The following is a 27,230-nucleotide window of genomic DNA, read 5'->3' as shown; positions in this document are numbered from 1 at the left end:
CTACCTTTCTCATCAGGGCATGCCAATCAGAGCTTCAGGCCCAAAAGAGTAGTATACAGCTGCCTTTTGTTTATAAAATCCCCCATAAGAAAAAGTATGAAGTGCATTTCGAAAATAATTTCTTGGACTCTGGAATATTTACGACAATATCTGAGGACCTGCACTGGAGCAGTATACAATAAATATTAAGTATCTGAAAAAACGTCTACGGACAAGAAAGTGAGAATTAGCTTAGCACCATTATAATCTCTTCCTGTTTCTTATTGTGAGAATTCCATTTAAAATCCATTAATGTAGGACTGCTAACAGAAGATTGTAACCATTAGTGCCTTTTATATTTGTGAAGAGGCACTAAGGGCAGTCTGCTGTGCAGGCACATGTTCAGTGTCTGGACTCTGCTTCTGGCTCAGCAGGCCAATCTGGGTGTGGCTGCTCCAGACATATGCCACACTGGCCGCCTGGCCCCAGCCTTGCCCATGCTGCCAGTGCCAGAGGCACAGAGGTGGCAGGGCCAGCGAGGAAGCGGAGGCTCAGAGCCCTCGTGGATACGGAGGCGCCGGGCCTACACAAGTGGCAGAGTCATGCGGTCCTGTGCTGTCCTGTGCAGCCATCCAAGAGACCAGGACTGTTGTGCCCGACTCTCGCTGCTCTTGTGGCCTACCGGTTGGGACACCTACATGCCGCCTCGCCAACGTGAACATCAGCCCAGGCAAGTAGGGCCAGCCCGTCATGCCTGTAGCCTTCCCCCCACTAGCGACCTGGGTACAACAGGCTTTCTGGCTAGTGGGTTTTTGGGGGGCTCTATTTCTGTCTGGGTGGATTTGTGAGACATTGCACGAGTTAACTGGAGCCCAAAGAGTCATTTTGTGTAAATGGTTGGCTTAAAAACAAACAAATTCACATAGAAGCCCGGATGATCAGAAAGCTGCTTGATCACCCTCCACCCTTTCCCAGATCACTCGCCACCTCCAGAAAACAGAAACGGGACTGTGTTTTGCCTGCCTGTTTTTTGCGAGGCTGAACATGGTAACTGGAGCCCAGAGAGTCATTTTTGTAAATGATTGGCTTAAAAACAAAGGATGCCTAGGTGATCAGAAGAAGGCTGCTTGAGCACTGCCCCCCTCCCATTCCCAGCTTGGTATAGTGGTTAGGAGAGTTCATAAGTAAGATTTTTAATTCAATTAGGATATTAAATAATATAGGAATTTGGGACTGTTTTGTGACTAGCATCACTTCAGACTACCTCCATAAGTGAAAGTCCAATTACAAAAAGGGGCTACTAATATATGGAACTACTTTACAGAGTCAGTTTTCAAAAGGCTGAGCTGCATGTTCAGAAAAATCATATAGCACAGCTGGTCTGAGACTGTACTCCTTCAGAATGCAGCCATGATAACACTTCCTTAAACACTCCCAGACTCCTTGAATATAAGAAAAGGAATACATTAGCAACATCAGTGTGGGTTGCAGCCTCTCCGCACTGCAGAGGAAGGTAAAAGTAGCAAGGCCATGATCGGCACTGACTTCCTACTCCAGCAGTAATGTATGTATACCACACTTCTGTTTTCCACTTTAAAAGGAAACGTTAAAATCAGCATCAGCTATTCAGAAGAGCAATGAAGGGGTCAAAAATGGAAGACAATTTCCCTCAAAAGCAACTCAGCCACGCATTGCTAACCCAACACAAGCGGGTTTAAATGAACGGGTAAATAAATCCTGCTAGCAGACAGTTACAAAAATGGGCCGGTCTGAAATGACAGGAAAAAATCCTTTAGCAACCGGTTACCAACTAGAAGAAGAATAAACTAGCACTCCATATAAAAAATGCAAAAAGAAAGACCACACTACATTTGAAATACATTGGGTTTATAATGGGTTATAAAACACTTGAAGCATTTTCACATTATACATTTTCCCCCCAAAGGGTCCCAAGTTTGGCTACAAAATGCCTTGTATTCCACTGACTTACAAGAAAAAGCTGCCAGTGTTTCAAAATATGGTACTTTCATATGCCCAAACTAGCAGCTGAGTTGAACATGGGACAGCTTTCATGCCATGTATATTCAATAACTAAGAGGCAATTATCCATAAGAAAAAGACTGCCTAGCCCCTTTGCAATCATTCTACGATTTGTGAAGAGCACTTGCCAACAACCATCCAGTTGCTGACCCGTCTAATGGTTGACTAATGGAACAATGAGATGGCATCATGAATGGCATCATGCTCCTGAATGGCATCATGGTAACCAGCTTTGGCCTCAAATAGCTATTCTCTTTTCAGCAGTCCTGGATTTGTACAGATTCTGCATATTTTTCTTGAGGTAGTAGTCTAAGTATTCAATCAACATTATTGAAACTATTTAAGCCTAGCAACACTCTTTTCCTGAGGTTAAAAATATAGTATAGACAAGGCACAGCTTAAGGGAACATCTCCCTCCATGTGGTTCACTTAGATAGGGCATTCCTTCAGTACATTTTTGCTTTTGAGGAACCATAATTTGTAAAAACATTTCTAAGCCAACACAGATCTTTAGAGGCCTTCCTTCCTACAACCTTGCCTCACCTCCTTCAAATAATAGGTTTATAAATAAGTGCATGTACATGTTATATATATATATATATATATATATAATTGACGATCACCCAGACAATATATTTGACGATCACCCATCACCCAGAGTGCTACATTCCCACAAGCCCCTGATCCTGTACTTGTGCTATGACACCTTTGCTTGGTAGCAATGAGAAATAATCCTTTTGGAGGGAAATGTACAATATTGAAATGAATGAGGGATGCATTCTCATAAATGAAATGGAACAGAAAGCTTTCTATAATATTCAGAGCACTCTTTGTATAGATGAAAGAAGCTATGATCAGGTTTATTACCTTTCCCCCCTTTGAAAATGCTACATGAGATACAGCAGTGCCGCAGCCACACTAGAAAGAATTAAAAGGATCAAAGGCTTGGGGAGATTGTATGCCTGGTCAGCAGTAATTTTCAGTGTATTGTCCAAGAATCCCTCACTACAGTAAGCCCTCTAAAACATACCAATGGTGGTAACCAGTAGGGAGACAGAATAATGCAATCTCAACCTAATTTTCTTTTGCAGAAGTTATGTTGTTCTCATTATTGTTATCTATGCATTTGTGGGAGTGAGAAAAATCTACTAATTGTTTCTAATACCAGTGACCACGCTGTTTCACAAATCTTTGCATATAACAAAGGCTGTAGGCAACTTACCAATGTTCATTTGAAAAGGGTTAGAAGAAGTTCAAAAGAAGTTCAGGAATATTGGGAAGCACTAGGTTAAGCCAAACACATTTTCTCTATTACTGGCTTTTTATTGCTGAGGATAGGAGAACTTTACCCACTGCCTCTAGTTTCTTCCACATCTGCTCCATGGGCTCTAAACAGCCCATCTAATACACCTTCCTTTTAGTTACACATACAGAAGGTCAACTGGATTCCACCAAGATAGATAAGAAAAGCATGATGAGCAATGCAACTCATGTTTCAACTTTTTTTCTGAAAAGACCTATCATGGATGGAGTGTACTGTTGAAACATCTGTAAATGTCTTGTGTAGAAAATGTTTTTCTGAAGACAAACTAACCCATTCCTTCTGTCTTTCTGCAAGTTTTTCTGCCAAACATTTTAATAGAACAGGATCTACTTTGGAGGCAAATTTATTGGCAAACCAATGTCCATAGTTGATAAGCCATCTCAGCTCTGCAGCTCCATAAATGCACACACTACGAAGATGTGTACCAGTGCAAGGAGGATACAGGTGATTCTCAAGGTAGTTCCATTTTACCAAACGTGTTTTGCTCTGAAGATCCATGATATCCGGAGCTGCTCTTGAAACCTCTCCAGGTGTGCCAGGTACACGAACAAGGGTTGCCCAAAAATGTTCATCAGGAGAGTAAGTGTCTTTTGACCATTCAAAAAAATCTTGAACAATTGAACTTTCAAGGACAAACTGTACAAACTCTCGACATAAAATGAAATAAGCACTGCCCACAAAAACCTCAATATTGTGGGGTGGTGGGTCCTTAGAGATATTTGTTTTCTTAGGCACCTTTGTGTATTCATAAGGCATTTTCTGAAGCTCATAATGATAAATAAATCGTTCCCTTTTGCTGCTGCTTGGCTTAATCGTTTCCAGCATATTTCCTCCATTTAATTTCTTAAGTGCAGAAACCAGCTCAAAGTTTGACCGTAAAGGAAAGTCTTGGCCACATAAATTGATAACATACTTCCATGGAACGGAAGACTTAAACAAATCAGACAAACAATTAAGATCTGCCTGAAGCCTTGAAATATGGGCATATTCTACCACCTCCAATTTGGATGCTATGAAAATATTGGGAAAACATTTGGCTATATTGTCCAAAGCATGTTTGAAAGTACTAGATGACTTTTGGTCATAATGGATACAGTAAACATTCTGACTGCTGTATATTGCATGAATGAGTCTCTCAACCGTCATGGCATCTTTGTGAACTACCAAAGAATAGGCTAAAGGGAATTTTTCCTCTTCCAGAGAAACAGGCTTCAGGTGATAGTCTCTAATTCTATGGTACACATGACAGTCGCTAGTCATTGCTACAACATCATCATCATCTAAATCAATAATTTCTTTTCTCTGAATTTCTAAAGACTTGCCTATCTCTGCAGGCTCTTCATTGTAAATGGAGGTACAATTAATTTCATACTGCACATGACTTTCAAGGTGGGAGTACTTGTTCTTCACAAATGGCAAGGTGCCCAGAAATGGCTCTACAAAATAAATACCCTTGTAGGAGAACAACAGTCGTTCAACTTTGAGAAGTTTCAGCAGTGAAAGCAGCCATACTGTTAAAATCAAGATCAGGAGACTTTGCCGTGTTGGGTATCTGTAGAACCATTTACGCCTCTTCATTCTGTGGGTGAATAAAGAATCAGTGTCACTATAGAAGAGCACATTAAAAGAAAGGGTTTTTTTAAAAAAATAACATTCCCACATTACAAAGATGGCATATTCAAAACAGTGATAGCAGAAAGGTCAAAATTTTAACATTTTTTTACTATTTGCCCAATCACCCATGAGTTAGCTTCATAAAGTGAATGAGAAACATATCAATCATTTTTTCTTCTGTAGTAGTTATTACTTTGAATGAGTGAAGTGCATGACAATTTGACGGGTCTTCTGAGAGAAGTGGAAGCAATTTCAGCCAGTACGATTTTTCTCATTCCTGCAAGAAAAGCTCCACATGCAAAAATTCCCTTTTCCATTCAAGTATTTATTTATTTATTATTTATTTATTATATTTATATACTGCACTCCCTGAAGGCTCATTAAAGGACAGAATCTCTGATTGATCTTTCATCCTCATAACCTCAAAGAAAAAACAACGACCAAAAACATTAGAAGTGGGTAACATACAAAATCAAAATTGTCATAACAAATCTTCTTAAGATGCTTGGTAACTTAAACACCCACTTCTGAACAGAACTGTATTAAATAGTTTGTCACAATAAAGAGGGAGACAACCTTTTTTTCTAAACGTACTCCTTTGAGTAACAACAGACTAAGAAAGGCTTATCTGTAGCCTAATTAGAGAAAGACTCCCACAACTCAGGACGATCTGCCCTTGAAGGCAATTGTTTACACAACACAGTCTCTTACATTCTTGTGGGGTATTTATTATTATTATTAATCATATAGCAAGTGTGTAATACAGCCAGAAGATTCTATGATTGTCTAGCTGCTAGGCAAGAGACATTCCGAGGTAGTTTACCATGGCCTGCCTCTCATCACAACCCCGGTATCCCTTGGAGGTCACATTTCCACGTGCTAGCTAGGGCCCATCCTGCTTAGTTGTTTTTTTTTTATTGCTTATATTTCAACTTTTTTACCACTCCTCTTGAGTAGCTCTCTTCGGGTGGTGTGTTTCCAAGTTTTGACAGGATCGGACTTGCCTGAGCTATCCAGGTCAGTGTGTGTGTGTGTGTGTGTGTGTGTGTGTGTGTGTGTGTGTTCGTGTGGGTGGGATTTCTCACCATTCAGGTACATGAGCATGCAATCAGTAGTGAGAGAAATAAGCAGGCAGCTGAACTTGCTGTTCATACATTTTGTTGAAACAAACAGTTCAGAAACACACCGTCAGCAGAGTATAGAACAGACAAGAAAACTGTCAGAGTTATGCTTTGTTCAGCAAATACTATACAGAGAGAGCACGGTACTGTCTTCATTATGCAAAATGGTCTGAGAGATTTGAACGCAAATAGATTGAAGAACATGTTAACAAATAAAAAGGATAATTTTTGAACAGGTGTACAATGACTTGGGGTCAAACTAGATGCAATGGGGAGTGATTCATATCAGGGCCATGAAGCTCGAAAAAGCGGATGTTTGATCCTTATTCCTCCCACATAATTTCACCAATCAAAAATAACTAGATTTTTACTACTCTGGAATGGAAGAGGCAGGAAGAGAGAGAGTCTCTCTCTCGGGCTAATAAAAGCTAGAGAGAAGGGATCAGGTTGGTGCAGGGAAATTAAAACCTTCATACTAGACCTCAAATCCATATTAGATCCCAAGCCCAACGAGTTATTTTCCTCTGCAGTGTGGTGTGATACATTCTCAACTGCACAACTGATTCGACATTCTCACATGTTACGCAGGCAAAAACTTGGCCTAGCAGTGCACTCCACCATATCTCTAATTCTGAACATGACACCGGAATGCAGATAAAAACATCTGCACAATGGTGCCAGATACAGAAAGGGAGATGTTTCTATTAACCTGTGGGCAGCAAGAACCCCAAAATACAAAGGTAGATTAAACCTTTGAGAATAGTAAAGCAATGTGTGCACTTGCACACACAATAAAGTGAAATCAAGAAACTTTGATAGCTAGATATAAAATTTTGTCATTCTGCTATTCTGTCTTCCTCCTTTCCTCAGACATCTCAGTCTCACTTTTCTTCCCCACCCCCCATACATAACTTTTTACTAGTGGTTGCCAAAAAAGGACATCTGTGAAGTGCTTTTCACCTCCCACTCCCCCCCTTCTTTTTAGGTTACATAATTGATGGCAAAATCAGTATCATTATCGTAACCTGTGAGTCATACAACTAACTACTATCATAACAGCTCATGCAGAATGCATATGGTTCTGACAAATTTTCCTTGACTGATTAAAGTTATGTCCATGCTACACCAGCAGTGCAATCCTACAAATAGCTACTCCTTTCTAAACCCACTAGTACCAGTTGGTTCAAGTTTGCTTTGCAAGTGTCCCAATCTTGACTCATACAATAGACACATGCTAAGCATTTCCTACACAATAATCATATACGTAGGAACAAAAATGAAACTCATGCAATTTTTGCTTTGGAACTCTTGTTTTAAAGAAAGATTGTAAATAATTACATTGTGCATAATTTACAACACACAAAGATAGATTTGGAGGGTAGCCGTCTCGGTCTGAAGCACTAGAAAAAAATTTGAGTCCAGTGGCATCTTTAAGACCAATAAAGTTTTATTCAAGGTATACGCTTTTGTGTAACTGCACACTTCTTCAGATACATGAAAATGGAAGTTACCAGTTTGAACATATAGGAAGAGGATGAGCAGCAAATTAGCATAATCATAACAAAGATGCAAGGGGCAAACTGAAAACATAGTGAAGGAAATATATCACATTTGCAGATTGGCATGCAAGTGTATCCTTCTAAATTGCACAATGCTCAGATAACCCTGTTCTTATGCTCCATCCATCTCCTCTCAAGCATGGAGGTAACTAACAGCATTCTTTTCTTTAAGGCAAGGTGACTGATTATGCAGTGCTATGTCTCCTCTGTCTCCAGATCTGAGAATCACATTCCAATCACCATTCCAAATTACATTACAGTCTACTACTAATTACATTACAATCACTATTCTAATCCACTATTCCATTCCAAATAAGAAATAAAATAGCCCTTCTTGGTGAGAATACAGAAGTAAGGATCTGCTAAACAATCTTTATTATGCTGATGCCAATTTGCTGCTCACCCTCTACCTGTAGCTATGAACTGATAAGTGCCATTTCAATGTATCTGAAGAGGTGTGTATGCACATAAAAGCTTATATCTTGAATAATACACTGTTGGCCTTAAAGGTGCCACTGGACCCGAAATTTGTTCTGTTAACATTCCATGGTTATGAATATGAATCCTTACTATTGTCTTATAAAACATTCAACTGAAATGTTCAACAACTGAATTGATGCTGAAAGTCATCAATTCCATGTAATGAAATAAAAGCTAAGGACAGAGAATGCAAATGGATGCCAAGATGAAGGTTAATGGAACCGAGAAGCAAGCAAATTTCAGAACTCGGATGCTAAATTTTATTATTATATATGATTATTTATAGAGTTCCATTGGCAAAATGGTCCTTGTCCCGAAGGAGTATCAAGTGTACACAAGAGAATGGAAAAACAAAGACAGAGGAGCTAATTGATATATTTACATGCACTTAAATCTCTGTTACAACCAGGAATTATGATTAAGGGGATAAACCAAAAGTCACAGAGAAACTATGCACTTTGAGGAGGGATATATGAGGAGACAGAGAGGTGGTACCATGTTCAGGGAAGCATGGGAGAATAGGCAAAGACATGACACTAAGCAAGAGAACTTTGATAAGGTAAAAATTAAAGTTCTAGAACAGCAGTAGTCATGAAAGGAACAAAAGTGCCAACATTTAGGGTAGGACAAAGAAATTTAAAGGACATAGAGTTTGGGCTACAGACAAAAGGGTGTCAGGAAGCCTGCAAAAGGACCTAAGGGTAAATATCATATTGTCTGATGAGAGATTCATGCTAACAAAAGTGCATGAGCCATACATGTGAAAACAAAGGATCACAGAATAAGATAGCTGTAATTTATTCAAGAAGTGGAAGATGTTTGCAATCTGTACAGGGAGAGATTATTACAAGGAACAAGGGAGAGGCAAGAATCAAAGCCACAGCTGAGTTGATGAACGGAGAATGGTTATATGGAGGAGGCTTCGGATGAAGGATGAGCAGTTGAGTCTTGGACATCTGGAGTCTGAGACAGCAGTGAGATGCCAAGTTGATGTATCAGGCAGGTGGAGGTGCAGGGGAAGAGCAACAGCTGGGCCATTGGCATATGTGGTGCTGAAAAACATGCAGTTCAAGATTACCTGTGCAGAGCAAGTGTGAACAAACAAATGAAGAGCAGAGACAAATACAGTGGAGAAGCTTGTTAGTGGAAAATATTGACACAGTCCAACTGATATCAACAAAAAAAATGGAGCCACAAAAACCTGAAACCTGGATGGTTAGCTGTATCAATCATGGAAGAGAGGTCCAGATGGACTAAGGCTGACCTCTGGATCTAGCTATAATTTCAATAAGAGTGTGGAGCAGAAATGCTTTAAAATAAGGGAATCTTTGGTTTGAGACTTCAGGGAGAAAGAAACTATGTTGTAGGGAGTCAAGGCTGGACCTTAAAGAGAATATAGTAAGTAACTATATTCGCTAAGCGTTTGGAGGCCAAACGAAAGAGTGAAAAATCAGTCAATAGAGTGTGATTACAGGTGAATGGAATGTGGAGGGTTGGGGATGGTAAGCATGTTTGATCACAGAGAAGCTGTGGCAGAGAGTGGAAAGAGTGGTAATCAGGAAGGAAGAGGCTCGAGGGGTTTCCGGAGCAGTTAGATGAAGAAGCAAAGTAGCATCTCATCTACTGACACTGAGGGGGTAAGACACAGATTGAGAGAGAGAGAGAGGAGGGGTTACTAGGAAGAGGGACAGGTAGAAGGATGGCTAGAGAGAAGCCCACAAGGGATAAGAGGCCAAGCGCATAGCAGGCCAAACAACCTGTTAATGGCAGCAAGAATCTTCAGATTATTATTCGCTGTTGTTTGTTGTTATGTGCGAAGTCGTGTCCAACCCATCGCGACCCCATGGACAATGATCCTCCAGGTTTTCCTGTCCTCTACCATTCCCCGGAGTCCATTTAAGTTTGCACCTACTGCTTCAGTGACTCCATCCAGCCACCTCATTCTCTGTCATCCCCTTCTTCTTTTGCCCTCAATCGCTCCCAGCATTAGGCTCTTCTCCAGGGAGTCCTTCCTTCTCATGAGGTGGCCAAAGTATTTGAGTTTCATCTTCAGGATCTGGCCTTCTAAAGAGCAGTCAGGGTTGATCTCCTCTAGGACTGACCGGTTTGTTCGCCTTGCAGTCCAAGGGACTCGCAAGAGTCTTCCCCAGCACCAGAGTTCAAAAGCCTCAATTCTTTGACGCTTGGCCTTCCTTATGGTCCAACTCTCGCAGCCATACATTGCAACTGGGAAGACCATAGCCTTGACTAAACGCACTTTTGTTGGTAGGGTGATGTCTCTGCTTTTTAGGATGCTGTCTAGATTTGCCATAGCTTTCCTCCCCAGGAGCAAGCGTCTTTTAATTTCTTTGCTGCAGTCCCCATCTGCAGTGATCTTGGAGCCCAGGAAAATAAAATCTGTCACTATCTCCATTTCTTCCCCATCTATTTGCCAGGAATTGAGAGGGCCGGATGTCATGATCTTTGTTTTCTTGATGTTGAGTTTCAAGCCAACTTTTGCACTCTCCTCCTTCACCCGCATCAACAGGCTCTTTAGTTCCTCTTCACTTTCTGCCATTAGAGTAGTATCATCTGCATATCTGAGGTTGTTGATATTTCTCCCTGCAATCTTGATCCCAATTTGTGACTCCTCTAATCCCGCATTTCTCATGATGTGCTCTGCATACAAGTTAAATAGGCAAGGCGACAGTATACAGCCTTGCCGAACTCCTTTCTCAATTTTGAACCAGTCAGTGATTCCATGTTCAGTTCTCACTGTTGCTTCTTGACCTACATATAAATTTCTCAAGAGACAAATAAGATGCTCTGGTATTCCCATCTCTTTAAGAACTTGCCACAATTTGTTGTGCTCCACACAATCAAAGGCTTTAGCATAGTCAATGAAGCAGAAGTAGACATTCTTCTGGTACTCCCTAGCTTTCTCCATGATCCAGCGTATGTTGGCAATTTGATCTCTAGTTCCTCTGCCTCTTCGAAATCCTGCCTGTACTTCTGGAAGTTCTCGGTCCACATATTGCTGGAGCCTAGCTTGTAGGATTTTGAGCATAACTTTGCTAGCATGAGAAATTAGTGCAATGGTGCGGTAGTTTGAACATTCTTTGGCATTGCCCTTCTTTGGGATTGGAATGTAAACTGACCTTTTCCAATCCTGTGGCCATTGTTGAGTTTTCCAAATTTGCTGGCATATTGAGTGTAGCACTTTTACTGCATCGTCCTTTAAGATTTTGAATAGTTCAACTGGAATGCTGTCACCACTACTAGCTTTATTGTTGCTCAGACTACCTAAGGCCCATTTGACTTCACATTCCAGGATGTCTGGCTCCAGGTCAGTAACTACCCCACTGTGGTCATCAGGGATGTTAAGCTCGCTCTTGTATAGTTGTTCTGTATAATTTTGCCACCTTTGTTTAATCTCTTCTGTTTCTGTGAGGTCCCTATTATTCGCTAGGTATATCCAAACCTGGGAACCTTAACAAAATAAAGGGCTGGTTTATTGTTTCTGTGGCAGGGATTTTTTTTTTTTTTTTTTACTTAATTGTGGATGGTCAGATTTTTAAAATACATTTTATGTTGAAATGTTATCCAAAGTCCTAATTTGAATCATGCCACTCATATTATGGCCACCCTTGAGGTAATCAAGATGACTGTCAAATTTGTCTCGCTACAGAACACAAAAGCTAAGAAGTACTGCCACACATTTTCTCTATATTATAAGTAATCTTGGGTGTGTTTTTCACCCTGACTTCAGTGAGCAAATTTTAAAAGTGGCTGAAGTCAATGCCCTAGACTTCTACGGTGCTCTCTCATGCTCATTCACTCTGGCCCTTTTCAGAGAACGTGAAGCAAGAAGAGCCCATTTTTTGTGCCCCATTTTTTACTAACCAATGGAGTCTCAGAGCTGCTTACAATTGCCTATCCTTCCTCTCCCCACAACAGACACTGAGAGAGTTCTGAGAGAACTGTGATTGGCCCAAGGTCACCCAAATGGATGTACATGGAAGAACGGGGAAATTAAACCTGGTTCTCCAGATCATAGGCCACTGCTCATAACCACTACACCAAACTGGCTCTTAAGGGACATATTCTTCAGATCACACATCCACAGTAGAAGTAAGTGGATGGAAAAGCATATCAGGTAATTGTAATAGTAGTGACCATACCATGATAAAAGGTAAGTGGGGCATACCTATTGCCTCCTATTTGTGCTACACTGCACGTAGCTTACAAATTGGTACTTGTGAAACTACAAGCAGCAAATTCCTATTTAGCTTGTGTTAGTTTCTAAGAGCCAGTAATTGCAGGCTGGCATAAAGAGACTATATATTTTAGATGTCAACACACCCGCAGCTACAAGTGTACTAGCCTCTTTTCTGGGTGGTGAGTCACATTGGCTGGGGTTGGTAAAGTTTTATACAGAGCACAAGGAAATGTTGTACCACTCTCGCCACCTCAGATTTCCCCAAACTAACCTAGAAGGTTTCACTTTATAACCAGACAGACGTTCATAGTGTACTCACAGCTACTGAAATTGTACTCACATGGCAAATAGGGGTCCTTCACTTTCTGAAGCAAAAATTTTAAAAAGCCCTGTTCATCAACTGGTGTCCACAAGGCTATTTAATTTATGGATCTTTCTCTCCCATGGGGATCCAAAGTAGCTTGCATAATTCTCTTCTCCATTTTATCCTTAAAACAATCCTGTAGGGAAGGCTAGGCAAAGTATGTGTGACTGGCCTGAAGTCACCCAGCAAGCTTTCATGGCAGTGTAGGGATTCGAACCTGGGTCTAGCAGAGCCTAGTCTCACACTTAACCATTTATTATTTATTTATAACTGGATTTTTATCCTGCCACTCTCAGGAATGACATGTGGCAGGTAACAATAATAAATATAAAAACCCCTCCCCTCCCCTCAACCCCCACCAAAACCAAACACAAGATAGGTGGCAATATTCACCCATGCCCCACCCTGCCTGTCCAAACAAACCATCTGCCTCAGGATACAGGGTTTGCCTGATGTTCTGGCACAGTCTGTGGAGGGGACCCTGATCTACCTGGCTCTGGCGGAAGAGCTCCATTTTACAGGCCCTGTGGAAATATGACAGTTCCATCAGGGCCCTTAGCTCTCCTGAAAACTCATTCCACCAGGTCTGGGCCAGAACCGAAAAGGCCCTGGCCCTTGCCTCGCACACTTCCTTTGGGTGGGGGATCTCCAGCAGATTAGTACCTGAAGACCATGACACCACACTGACTCTGTAATAGTCAAGGTAGCAGACTAAGATTAGGGACACTTCAATACAAATTCCTCCCTAGATAATGCTGGGCTGTTTCCTAGCCTAATCTACCTTAGCACGGTTGTTGTTGTTGTTGTGAAGATAAAAGGGAAGGCATGCTATACATGCCACCATGCAAACCCCAAATGAAGGAGGGGACAAAAAAATCTAATAACAAAAATGCATAAAATATGCTTATTTTAAAAAATATACTTATGCTCATAATAATGCCATAGGAGTGGCCACAGTTACACAGAGTTCAATGGGAATTTGTTTTGGTCACCCAAATTTACATCCAACTTTCTCTATCAGGTCAAGCTGACTCTCACCCTCTGTGTAATTAAATCTGCTATATTTGTTTTTCATGAAGTATTAGAAACACTGCATAATGTAAACAGGCATTTGCACCTTAGTTTTTTGGGTGTTTTCTTTTTCTAGACGGGAGGTTCTAAATGACATTTTAATCACAGTATTACTTCAGCTGAGTCACAGCTCTTTAAATATCCCATCTGGTACCAGGCAATGTTTTTTCTGATTTCTTTCCTCTAGATTAAGATAGAGATTTGTGCACTTATATGAGCACGTATGCTTTTATGTACATGTCTTTCAGCAATGCAAATGTACAAAACGTAACATCCTTATCTATGGTCAGGGAAACAGGCAACATCCAGGAAGACAGAAGTGGGCTCTCTGGGCAGTTCACTCAGTGATCGGGTCGTGCTTTTGCTTCCTGCTGCCCTCTGTGCTCCATGCTATTTTTTAAAAAATGCATTCCCTGTGTGGAAGGGAAGGTCAAAAGGATTTCCAAATCCTTGCTGAATGTTTATATCCTAATGTGTTTATATCTTAATCAAACCCACCACTGTCACATGTTAGGACAGTTGTATCATGCGCGCAAGTGCTCCGTTGTCCATGAATCACTTTCAGTTGTCCATGAATCACCGATTCTGTAAAGGCAAAGGGGTGGCAGGTTACAGTAGATGAGCGATGGGGATGTGAGCGTCCTGCATGGTGTAATGGGTTGGACTAGATGACCCATGAGGTCCCTTCCAACTCTATTGTTCTACTAGATTTAAAGCCCATGTTGCGGGGCTCCCCCCAGACAGCAGAAGGCTCCAGCATGGGCGGGGACGGCTGTGTGAGGCAGACCTCGCGGTGGCTGGTCCTTGTGGTGCGGTGGCGGCGCAGGCGTGTAGCTGGAGCCGGATCGAGTGGGCGGCAGTGTGTCCGTTTGCGGGGCATGTTCGTGGTGGCGGCAAAGTCCGGGGGCAGCCAGGGAAGGCGGTAATCGGTAATCCGGAAGTGGTGGACTGGGGCTTGGGGCGGGAAGGGGCCGGGCGGGGGCAGCCGGGGCTGGGCAATTGTCGGCGGCGTGGGAAGGGCGCGGGAGGGCCTGGGCCGTGTCGAGGCTATAGGGCCAGTATTTGTGGGCCGCAGCGAGGCTGCAGGGCCGGTATTTGTGTGGAGTCCTTGTGGGGAGGGGAGGGCAATGGTTGGCTGGCGGGAAAGGAGCAGGGCGGCCGCGTCTTTGACGCGGCCGCCCTGCCCCTTTCCCTGCAGCGAACCATCTGGGAATGGAGTGTGGGCTCGGAGTCCAGGACAGGCCAAGTGGCCAGTAGGGAGGCGCATGTAGCACACCTCCCAATTGGCCACTTGGCCCCTGAGTGGCACTCGGAGGGGCCCAATCAGGAGCTGCTTCGCGGCTCCTGATTGGCCCTCTCCGAGTTTTTATCCCGGACAGGTCCCGCCCTAACTTCTCCCCAACAGCCCTTACTCTTTTATTTAATCCGCTCTGCAGGATTTAATCCGCTCCGCAGGAGCGGAGTAAAGATGATTCTATGATTCATTCCTTTCAAGACCTAAACACTAGTTCCTAGGGGTGACTATATGAGCAGGAACATCCAGCCATCCTGGATCTAAATTACATGTAACCATGTCATTGGCCGAATACCCCTTCAATTTTCTACTTTGCTGTTTTTTCCATTATAGAAGAAATATATTACTAAAAGTTCTTCCAATAGTTCTAGTTCGTTGGTGAAGGTTTGCAATGTGTTACTCAAGATTTGAGGAAACCTGCCATTTGGCTTAGTTATTATATATCTGTCCACAATATGCACAGAACATGTACTCTCTCTTCCTCTCATCTACGGCTGTCTGGCCATGTGTGCAAGAATTCTAGTGTTCTCACATTACCGTGACCAGGAAACTGTTACATCCATGAGTCAAGAAACACAGAGGCAATGAAATTTTTGGCTCTTTATTAGTGATCAGCTCATGGTTCAAAATGGAACTGAAAATCCTAGAACAACCCCCCCCCCCCAAAATATACAGATCTTCTGGTGATTGCACACAATTGACTGCTGAATAGTTTAAACCAATCAGATTCCCAGTGGATCCTGCCACAAGCCATCCAAACACAAGCCAATAGGCGGCTCAGGATTCTGATCCTTCCCTGGGCCTCAAGCTCGGTCCTCGGCAAATCTGCATACATAACACCACCTGCCATAGAAGAGTCATAATACACCTAACAGTTAAGCTAGACTTAAGACTGTCCTGACACTGGCTGTTTCCACACACGGGTGTTGTTCTACTTTGGCTTCCGAACCAGAGATATCGGGGGGGGGGGGAGTTTCCAATCATCCCTTCCCCATCCTCAGTATGCTCTTTTCCACGCCTGCTTTGTTAAGATTAATTAGAATTTGGACTGCGTTGTTCCTAAAAATATCTTAACACACCATCTGGATGGGCAGGTGTGTACTGCCAAGCAGCATACTGGTGCCATTTTCCTTTTATCAGCCTCCTTGCACTGTTTCCCCAGCCACACCACCAGAGAACTTTGGGTTTTTTAAGAAGTCAGTAGCTGCTATAACAAAACTGCAAGGAAATGATAGATGGAGAAAATCACCCAGAGAATCTATGCATGAATGTTCTGTTGCCAATCCACATGTTTATGTATTTGTTGCATAGATGACTGTGTAGCAGGCAATTCTTATTTATTTATTTATTATTTATTTATATACCACCCTCCCCGAAGGCTCAGGGCGGTTTACAGGGAACAAGAATAGATAGATAACATATGGTAACAGGTGATAACAGTAATAACATTATAACAACAATAACTTAACATGATTATAACAATAACAAAATAGAAAATGGAACTGCAAGAGCCTCAGCTCAACTCTTACAGTCTCCCTGCCTTACCTAACTGAATAACAAAACTGACTTGGAACCTGATAGTGTTTGGCTACTTTCTAGCCCTAATTGCTATTCCCTCATTTTGTAACTTGAAAAGGTTAACCATTTAGCCTCCTTTCTTGTTGCTTCCAAACATCTACAAGTCAATATAAATTGAACTGTTCCTGTTGAAGCAAGTGCTGGAACCCTTGCCGTTCCCAGAGCCTGTCAATACGCAATGCTTGTCGGACAGCTGGGACACCCCACTCCATGTTCCTTCATAAGACCTTTCCCAAATGCCTCAAGAACGAAACTCAGTGCTCTGCTCAGGCATCCCTCACTTTGCCCGAAATATTCCCTTCTCAAGACAGCTATTTAGAAGTAAAATCTGTAGGCAGTTGGATTTGCGTTTTGCCTATTAGCTTTTTTTTTTTTAATGGTGCTATTTTGCAGATTCCGTAAAAGGCAAAACCTATCAGCTCTTCTGCATGTCAGAAACTCTGAATCTGAAAGGCATCCTACTATAGCCTCTTAAGGAAAGCGCTTTTCTTGGTCTCTAAAAATAGGTAAATGCTTACAGTACAATGTTATGCAGAATTATTACAGTCTAAAATATTAACTGAGAAAGGAGCAGCTATGTATAGGACTGCACCATTAATGTCTTTGAAATCAGCATACCCTTCCAAGAAAAAAAAAATTCATTTAATTTTTGCAAAAGATCTTTCCTTTGAAGGGTTTGTGCATGTCTCCCCTCCCCCCATCTTTTAGTATCTGGAGTAATCTTTATTTCTGTTGCCTTTTAGCACACCATTGCCAACCACAAATGTAGCTATATAATCTGTTATAATCCAACCAAAGTCACTTCCTTAGCTCCTTGTGGTTTGTTCTTCTCAGTTATAGCCATTCTGCAATGAATGCATAATTGTTTCCTGTACACTGATTGCCTGCAGTCCACATGTATATTCTTAAACATGAACTTCAGTTTTATAATATTCTGTCATTACATTCAGTGCAATAGATCATAAATGTGGGATGTTGTTGAAAGATCAAAGATACTTATAGGATATTACTGGTGACATAATTAGTATGAGCAACACAGATTGTTATTTACATAATTTTTAGATGCATCTTTCTTTCAACAAGGATAAGAGATGTATCTCTTTTGTTCCTTTTCCCTATAAATATGTTTAACAGTGCAACCCTGTGGATTACCTCCAGTCTAAACCTATTGAAAGCTTAGATTGGGTGACTCTGCACTGTAGGTAAACCAGTCATAACATGCAGGATGCAAAACTCAATGCAACTATCAATTTAGAATTACACAGTATTCAGACCTACCTTTTAGATGTTTCTTTGCCTTTCCTTTCTAATGAAGTATAAAAGAGTTTGAAGTCACCATGTAATTCTATCCCTTGTCACAATAGTTCTTCTCTTCATCTTTAGGAAATCTGTGATAATGTTGCTCCAATTCCATGCTTCTGGTTTATTACGTTTCAGTTAAGTCTGCAACCATATTTAAGTGATGAAGAAGAGAAAACAATTCTTTCTGCAAAGATAAAAGAAAGGGACTAATTTAAGTGTGTGCATGTATATATATATTATATATTCTCCTAAATGGATACAACACTAATTCTCCCTCTGAATTCTGCTTCAACAAATAAAATGCCTTAGGAGTTCATATTCATTTGTATAAGTCATTAGAGACATGTCTCAGGCCTATAATACAACAATTAATGTCTCTGTCATTACATGAAGTCACACATTGGCTGGCCTAGTGACAGAATCAATAGTCAGTTTAAGAATATAACCTGTTCCTTTAACTCTTAATACCTTTCTTTCTCTCGCCCAACTGGCTGGCATAGCTATTTATACCATTCTCGATGAAACAAAACAATTAGCAATGAAAAACAATTTCCAGTAAAAGAAGAAATAAATCCTGTAAAATTAATGTCTTTTTCAGTAAAATGATCAGAAATCAAAATGTACTAATACTATGCTATCATGATTAGTTATGTATTTTTTATATTATGATTAAATGTGCATTTTCATACCACCAGACACAATACTCATCCCTTGTAGCCTGTTGCAGAAGATTAATTGTATGGAAGTTTTATGGGTGCATATGGCACTTTTTACCATTAACAGAAAGTAACACGATTTCCCCTTCTAACAGATGTTATTTAAGCATAGCCTGACTTTCCTGCTAAGACTCAAGGCAGATTACAAAATACATTTTTAAAATGCAATTAGACTGGAATTATACAACTAGAAAACAGCACAGACAACTGTTGGCTCCACTTGTTTTGTGCAGGATCTTCACACAGTACTCTTCAGTCTACTTTTATTACATCAGTTATATGTACCTAAATTTGGTATGGATGATGCTGAGGAGCTATGCCTCAATGGAAGAGCTATACAATGGAAGAGCTATACTTCTATACTTTAACTACATTTAGGCCACCACATGACAGCAATACCCCTCCACCCTGGACAAACAGGCCAGTCTCTATGACAAATGGACACAAGTCTGATAGTATCCAGATCACGCAAAATGAAGAGCTAGTCATACCAATCTCAAGATGGGGCCTAGAAATCACCAGGATTTACAACATACTAAGGCTTGATTATGGCCAGGCATGATTCACTACTTTTTAGTTTAGTCTGGCTTCTTCAACCAGATGGGATGATGTAACAATTTAAGCATCTTATAGCATACTTTTTCCAGCCTTTTGACCATGGCTGAAATATTGTTCAGGCTTCAAGGAACCCCAGAAGTGGTAACATACCCCTTCAGAGAATTGGGAGTGGAAATAAGAGGTGGGAGTCAGCCAATCAATCTATTGATCATTTACCGTTTCTGTTGGGGAGGAAGAGACTAGGCCAGTACAGCAACAGAGGAAGTGGGCTCCAGAGATGTCTAGTGATGTCAGCGGCCACCTCTGGGAAAGGCTGTGTAGCCCATGGAGAGCTCTCATGTAGCCCCAGGGTTCCTGGTAACCTTGATTGGGAATCTTTGTCTTCTAACTTCCCATTTGGAAATATACTTGGTTAGATGGCTAGTGTAACCACTAGTCAATGGTGCTTACAAGGTAGGAGTCATCATAATTGACTGTTTCCTCTGTACTTGCCCTGTGAGTCTCTACCCATGCAATCACTTAACTTCACTCTCATAGTGTGCCCTGTGAGCTTTCCTGATGGGTGCCTGCTCTTTTATATAATAAAGGTAAAGGTAAAGATAAAGGTATCCCCTGTGCAAGCATGTCTGACCCTTGGGGTGATGTCCTCTAGCGTTTTCATGGCAGACTCAATACAGGGTGGCCTTGCCATTGCCTTCCCCAGTCATTACCATTTTACCCCCCAGCAGCAGGCTGGGTACTCATTTTACCAACCTCGGAAGGATGGAAGGCTGAGTCAGCCTTGAGCCGGCTGCTGGGATCGAACTCCCAGCCTCATGGGCAGAGCTTTCAGACAGCATGTCGGCTGCTTTACCACCCTGCGCCAGAAGAGGCTCATTGTTTTATAATAGTTCACTATTAGAGCATCACTTCCTCTCTCCTGAGACAGATCTCCCTGCTCAGAGTACCCTGCAGCACCTCTTCAACAGTTATTTTGCAAGAAGCTGCCTGCAAAAGAAAAAGAGTATTTGATAATGGATGTTTGGGCTTGTTTAATATATCTGCCACATTTCATTTTGCTTACAGTGCAACCCTGAAGAGCTACAGCACTCTATGACAGCTATGGATACAAGTTAGCAGTCTGTACTAAACATCTAATTTTCCTGCACATCTCTGGGTTTTTTGCTACTATGTCACGAGAAAATGGTAATTTCTGTTTTTTAAAATGGCCCATCCCAAGTATTTTATTATACTTTAGAATCATGTCACCTTAAAACTAGAGACACTATAAGGGACCAGCACAAATACAGTATTTTCCTCTCAGAAGAAGGAGGAGGAGGAGGAGGAAGGGAGGGAGGGAGGAGGAAGAAAAGTGGTTCTTATATTCCGCTTTTCTCTACCCGAAAGAGTCTGAAAGCATCTTGCATTCACCTTCCTTTTCCTCTCCATACAACAGAGTCCTCCAGGTATTTACCACACCTCTCTACAAAAAGATCTCTACAAAAAAAACTAATTTCAAACTTATCAAGGTAACATGTCCATTGTATCAATTTCTATATACCAGCAATTTATCACCCATTTTTCTGGACAAGCTTGTCAAGTCTTTCACACAATCGCTGTTCTTTCTCAACCCCAAAACACCTTCCTTTTTGTTTCTCTCCTCTGAATTCCACTCAATGGGATTTCCACTTCCTATCCTATCCTATCCTAAAATATACATAATTGGATATAGCATTCCTCCCAGTAGGACAGACAAAATGTAAGTTTATCAGCCTAATCAAGATTGAAGCATATAATTTATACTATATTATAACCCACAATGAGTCTTTAGAATGTGGCAGGCTAAAAATCTAATAATCTAATAAATAATAATAATACTCTGGCAATTTTCTGCACCAGCATTTTCACCAAGATGTCTTATGGATTGAATCAGTCTAGTAATGTAGTCCACACCCTTGTTTACCTGACTGCATGAGATGTCAGAGCAGAAGCATACCCCTTCATATTCATGAACTGTTTGTGTACAAAAAGAGCTAGAAAGAAGACAAGAACTGTTTGGAATGATTAAAGCCCTGAAAGCTTTATTGCCACAAAGGATATATTAAATCAGAAAAGCTAAGGCAATCCTGTAACAAGAGATTGTCAAGACAACAAGAAGACAGGTTCCCCATTTTTTTCCTTTTCCAGTTTTTGGATAGCTTTTTGGGTGCTTTGATCTCAAACCATCAGTATGAGCTTTAGGGGTCTTCAATCTTCTAGAAAGCGAATACAGGTAGGAGTCATCATGATAAAATGGCTAGCACAGTGAATGGGACCAATCACAAAATGGCTATTCTAGAACAAGGATGCCAAATCAAAATGTTGGGAGGCTCCAAGACTCAGATCTTTCTTTCTTTCTTTCTTTCTTTCTTTCTTTCTTTCTTTCTTTCTTTCTTTCTTTCTTTCTTTCTTTCTTTCTTTCTTTCTTTCTTTCTTTCTTTCTTTCTTTCTTTCTTTCTTTCTTTGCTGCAGACAAGGGGTGTTAGATCAGATGCCAGTGGGCACCATACTGAGGAATCACAGTGTTCGGCTGCAGAGGTGATGAACAAATCTGATTGTTTTTAATGTTATTAGTTGGCTGCATCTTTGTGGATTTACTTGCATATTTCAGAAATATTCTAAGGCATTATTTGCTGGCAACAAACACTGGATATCAAATCAAACCGGATCTCTTAGGGGAAAAAAAAGCTTTGTCCTACACATGCAAGCAACATTTTCTAGAATTCTGATTCGAAATGTCACAATTCAAACCACCTACGCTATCATTAATAACTTCAGCAAAACTTAGCATTTAAAAGTTTCAAACTGCTTCACAAGTAATAACCCTAAAGGATATTGGTTGATTTTCATGTGCAGATGGAAAGATAACAAGTAAGAAATTATGAGTTGCTTAAATTTACCAGGTGAAAAATTTTAAAAGCAGGTGGCCATATAATTACGTAAGAAAAGTCATGCAATCTCCCCCCTAATAATTCCTGGGTTGTGTCTGCAATGATACACCAGGTAAAACTCAACTCAATTGGCCCGGGGAAGGGGGCAGTCTGAGGGATTTGCCTTACAGCCATTGAGCACCCAAAATGCCTTTTTGCTATTGGTGAGAAACACCCCATGCCAGCAGAGGGCCATCTGGCTGCCTGCAGGAGGCTGCATCCCAGCCCAACTGGGGCACCAGCAGTCCAAAGCTGCTGTCTCTGGAGTGGCTGGCCACAGCCCCAGGGAGAGCTGCTGCCACCATGTCAAGGTGGCCAGCAGTACAGCAGCAGTGTCCTCCCAGCTGGGCCAGTCACTCCAGAGTCAGGCCATAGGCAGCAGGGCGCCATTTGGGAGTCCTGCCAAGCTGCAGCAGTGCCCGTTCCAGTGCTACTGAGCACATGGGAACCCACCCCCTCCTCCACCACCCACAGGTATGCACTCCTCCCCAACAAGCCTCGGCCACTGCAGGGGCAGCCCTATAGCTGGCTGCTTCTGTGAGTCCACAGTCCTGGTGGGGGCATTGCCCCAGCTTTCTCCAGCTCATTGCTACAATGGGCCTTGATAATGAAGCTCCAAATGATGCATCCTCCTGGACTGAACTCAGACCTGGGTTCTCTGTCTTATTACCAATGCTTATTTCTCCATGTCTACTCCCTGCATGTCACAGCTAATCCAATCATGCCTGAGATTGTCATTCATCTGCTATTCTCATTCAGCCTCTAGAATCACTCTACCTTCCAACTAGAAGGACAAATGGACTCCCAATCCAGCTGAATCTGGAGTTGCCAGCCATGACTCACCACAAAATGTTAGCCTTTAAAAGAGCTACTGGACTCTTGCTCTTTTCTGCCGCTACAAACTAACATTGCTACCCAGCTTGATCCATCTTAAATACTTAAGCATAACTGTTGTGCTACCTATGCACTGTTGCAACCACAACCCAAAACAGGCAGGAAAAGGACCCGCATGGCCCAAATAAGACCAGAGATTTTGCGCCTTTATCAGCTGTACCAGACTCAGAAAAACAAACCGCTGAAGTTTTACTCCTGGCATGTAGATGCGCCTATGCAGTTCTGGTGGGTGGCCAGTTTACTCTGTAGCTTCTGAAAGGATAGAGGCTCTACTCGCCAAGAGAAAGGGATTTATGTACGCGGTTTTCTTGCCTCAGCGTTCAAATTCCTTGGGGCGGCCCTCTCAAAAGCTACCTCACCACGGCGAGGTTGTGCGGCCTGGAGCAAAACTTTAGAACCGGCAAGCAGCATCCTCTGCCATCGCGGGAAGCGCTCAAGAGCCGACTACACGCTCCAAAAAATAAAACAAACAAAAAAAAGCTCCGAGCCCAAACGGCTTTAGGGGAGAGGACTCTGCAACCCTGCCTCTCCCGCCGGGGTAGGGAAGCTCCGGCTCGACTCCCGACAACAGAGGTGCCAAAGGGCAAGTCCTCCGACCAGGTATGCGCGCTCGCTGGCCGTTGTGGCGCCGAGGAAGTCCCACTCCGCGCCTGCTTAAAACCACTGGGTGCAATGACTCCCAGGCTGCAGCCCCACGCATACTTACGGTCCTTCTCTCGGGAAGCCGCCTTGGGGTCGGGAAGCAGAAGTTGCAGCTGGGAGTTCCGCCCCAGGGCTGCAAAGGTCGAGCTCCTTCTCGGAGAGGCAGCGCGCGTTTTCCCTCCCAGCGATCTCCCCCTCCCCGACGGCCGCGGACAACGAGCAGCAGGGCGGAGGGACTTCTCACGCCCCCCTCCCCCCCGCCGCCCCTCCCGGGTCAGTTCTCCACAGGGCGCCGCGCTGGCTTCTGCTTCGCTCAGGGGCGGCGGGCGGACCAAGTTTCAGGAAAGTGCCGGTGGGCCGGTCGAGTTCGCCCGCGGGACAGGGGAAGGGAGGCGGGTACGGGCGTTTGGAAAGGGCTTGGCCCCGCACCCGCCGCCCTGTGCAGCTCCTGGCTCGGCGGCGTCGCGCTCTGCCTCCTTCCCTCCGCCTCGCAGGTCTGTGGGCGCGGGAGAGGGTGGCTCTGCGGAGGAGAGGACCCCATGACGTGGTGGAAAAAGGAGGGGCGCCCCGTGTCTCCTCCGGAGAGGAGGGAAGCGCGGGGTGGCCGCTTCCCAGAAGCAGCCAGGAACCGAAACTGCACCGACGTGAGAGCTCTCAGTCCGGACCCGCCCGTCACGAGCGCTCGCGCGGCTCCCGGGTTCCCAGCCGCCGTGGGGCTGCGCGGTTGAGGGACGGTGGGCGGCTTCCGTGCTTGGGGAGGGACGGGGGCGTGTTTGTTATGCCCACGCCTCGGCATGCTGGAGTGGAGAGCCTGGCGCTCGGTTTCGCCTCTTCTTGCCCTGCTGCCGCCCGGGGAGCCTCGCGCTCTCAGTCTCCGCCCGCCCCTCCTCACCTCGTTCTTCGTAGGTTTGCCCCCTTCCTCACGAAAGCATCCTGAGAAACAGGAGGGGGGGGGGCAGAACTGGGTGTTTTTAGGGCTTGAAATATGGGCGAGAGTGGATCCAGTTGCCATCTCGGTGGAGAAAGCAGCCTAGTTAACCGGGGCTTCACACAAACTGGTCTAGTGGCTGCACAGCAAAGTTTGGGTTTTTGTGGTTCCTTTAAGACCGACATAGTTTTGTTCGAGATACAAGCTTTTGTGTGCAGGCACCTTTCTTCAGAGCAACACTTTCTGCTACAGGCACTGGTGTTTGGTATCATGGAACTGTAGAAGATAAATTTAGCAGGAGACAGTGAATCCCTTTGTGCCAACTTCTGTTTTGTAGTGGAGAAGTGATTCCCTGAGAGTTTAATAAGTTACACTGACTGAAAATTTGGAAGGTGTCCAATATTCTTTTGACTCTGTTTGCAAAACTAGACTTTCTTTCTTTCCACAGATGGCAAATAAACATTAAGAAACTGAACTGGAGGAGTTTGTCCACACTTTGGCTGTCCTGAGGAGGACCAAACAGGAAGAGTATCTGCTTGGCATGCAGGTTCAATCCCTGGCATCTCCAGTTGAAAGGACCAGGTAGTAGGTGATGTGAAAGACTTCTGCCCAAGAACCTGGAGAGCTACTGCTGGTCTGAGTGGACAATACTGACCTTGTTGGTCTAATGGTCAGATTCAGTGCAATGCAGCTTCACTGTTCATGGGTCCTTTGTAAATATTTCTTAACAACTAAGATGTTATTGCAACATATATTATCTAGGTCAGGGGTGGCCAAACTGGCTCTCCAGATGTTCATGGACGATAATTACCATGTGCATGCTGGCAGCTCATGGTAATTGTAGTCCATGGACATCTGGAGAGCCAGAGTTTGGCCACCTCTGGTCTAAGGCAGGGGTAGTCAACCTGTGGTCCTCCAGATGTCCATGGACTACAATTCCATGGACTACAGCATTTGCTGGCAGGGGCTCATGGGAATTGTAGTCCATGGACATCTGGAGAACCACAGGTTGACTACTCCTGGTCTAAGGTATTGGTTCTTGAACTTTAGCAACTCCAGCTTTCATTTTAAATGTTTGTGGACCTCTAAGCCTTCTCTTCTTCACCAGCACATACAAGACAACTCTTCTCAGGATATGTGTGATAAGCTATCGTTGCTGCATAGAGACTTATGCCGTTATCAACCATACTATAAAAGCACTGTATTGTTGTCTATACATGGCCTACAGGGCCAGGTGTCAGAAGGCAACTGATTCTGTAGGGCCACAACTCCAAAGGGCCTTATCCAAGTTCTGGTTGGAATTTCAAGTGCTGATAGAAGGGTCTTTGCAGCTGAAAAGAAGTTATTCTTTACAGAGTCCAGCTAAATAAGGGTGGAAAGGAATGTACAAAAAGTTTGAGAGCTGCTCACACAAAGCCACCTTGTACTGGAAGGGAAGGTGGGAAAAAAATAATTTTAATAAATAACTAGAAAAATACCAGGGTTACATAAAGCCTTTACAGCCAATATTTGATTGACTACTGTGAGTGGTTATTGTTCAGGGAAGAAAACAAGTTCAGTGTTATACCAGAAGTAAATGACTGTATCTTCTTGGTGCTGCTTGACTGACTAGAGCTCTTAGGACTGAGCTGCTGGATCCAAACAACAAATCAGAGCATCTCTAGCAACGTGCCTGAGGGCAGTGACAGCTCTATGAGGTTCTGCCCTTCAAAACATGGGGAAGGTGATTCCACCATTTGCCCTGAGGTGGAACAGTCTTGCCACACTTCCTAGAAAACTCAGAGGGCTCTTTCTTCCCATTACTCAGATAAACAACTCCCAAAACAAAAGCCTTTTACTGAGAACATTGAAAACACTATATCATGGCTACATGCTTGTATGTGTGTCCTTATAAAGAGCTTGTGTGACCTCTTGATTTCATTTGCAGGTCCTAGTATCAAATGATTACTATTACTACTACTTTGAAAAGCTTATTTTAAATAATAAATTGATTGATATGTATAATAAATACATTTTGGCAGTGTTCTACAAAAAAGAGATAATAGAGACTCGCAGAAAAATGCATATTTGTGTGTGTGAGGGACAATTTGAAATTATAAATATGGTTGCTAGCATGTCTTCCTAGTGAGGTGAGTTTTCAAAGACACTATTGTGCATGAAGCTTGCGAGAACCATCTACTGCAGTTGTTCTCAACCTTCCTAATGCCGCGACTCTTTAATACAGTTCCTCATGTTGTGGTGACCCCCAACCATAAAATTATGCAATGTTCTTTCACAGAAATTAAACCAAAACTGACCAATGACGTGAAGATCCATTGTTCATGATTGTATATAAATTGTTCCCCCCCCCCGGGTTTCTCAGTTCAGCTCTGCCTTTTATCCCACCATGCCGATCTCGCTTTTTTCCACTGCTCCAGACAGATGAACGCTCTTGATTTACCCTGCAAGCCCCCCCTATCAAGCTAATTGCCTTGCCGTGACCCCTGTGAAAGGGTCATTCGACCCCCAAGGGGGTCCTGACTGCCAGGTTGAGAACCCCTGATCTACTGTTCCTTGCACTTGTTCCATCTTAATCAACTACACTGGAATTTATTTCTCAAGGCAGGGCCCCACTAAATAT

At 43.0% G+C, this 27,230-nt stretch overlaps 1 protein-coding gene and 1 long non-coding RNA gene across 4 annotated transcripts; one reads left to right on the top strand and one right to left on the bottom strand.

Annotated features, from left to right (window-relative positions):
• Positions 1-1,849: 1,849 nt before the first annotated feature.
• GCNT4 (glucosaminyl (N-acetyl) transferase 4) lies at positions 1,850-23,906 on the bottom strand. 2 transcript variants are annotated; one of them, XM_077347401.1, is made up of 3 exons: positions 23,747-23,906; positions 17,901-18,108; positions 1,850-4,922 (listed from the first exon to the last, which is right to left on the bottom strand). In XM_077347401.1, the coding sequence occupies exon 3, from the start codon at positions 4,919-4,921 to the stop codon at positions 3,515-3,517; it is 1,407 nt and encodes a 468-aa protein (XP_077203516.1). In that variant the 5' UTR covers position 4,922; positions 17,901-18,108; positions 23,747-23,906; the 3' UTR covers positions 1,850-3,514. The 2 variants fall into 2 exon arrangements, with proteins under 2 accessions (XP_077203516.1, XP_077203517.1); XM_077347402.1 differs by lacking the exon at positions 23,747-23,906 and adding an exon at positions 23,353-23,656.
• Positions 23,907-24,182: 276 nt separating this feature from the next.
• On the top strand, positions 24,183-26,913 carry LOC143842350 (uncharacterized). 2 transcript variants are annotated; one of them, XR_013233072.1, is made up of 2 exons: positions 24,183-24,326; positions 25,059-26,913. It is a non-coding gene; the product is annotated as an uncharacterized LOC143842350 (long non-coding RNA). The 2 variants fall into 2 exon arrangements; XR_013233071.1 differs by lacking the exon at positions 24,183-24,326 and adding an exon at positions 24,444-24,584.
• The last annotated feature ends 317 nt before the right edge of the window (positions 26,914-27,230 follow it).

This window comes from Paroedura picta, chromosome 7 (assembly GCF_049243985.1).
Source record: "Paroedura picta isolate Pp20150507F chromosome 7, Ppicta_v3.0, whole genome shotgun sequence".
NCBI lineage: Eukaryota > Metazoa > Chordata > Lepidosauria > Squamata > Gekkonidae > Paroedura > Paroedura picta.
This window is presented reverse-complemented; position numbering and strand designations above follow the sequence as displayed.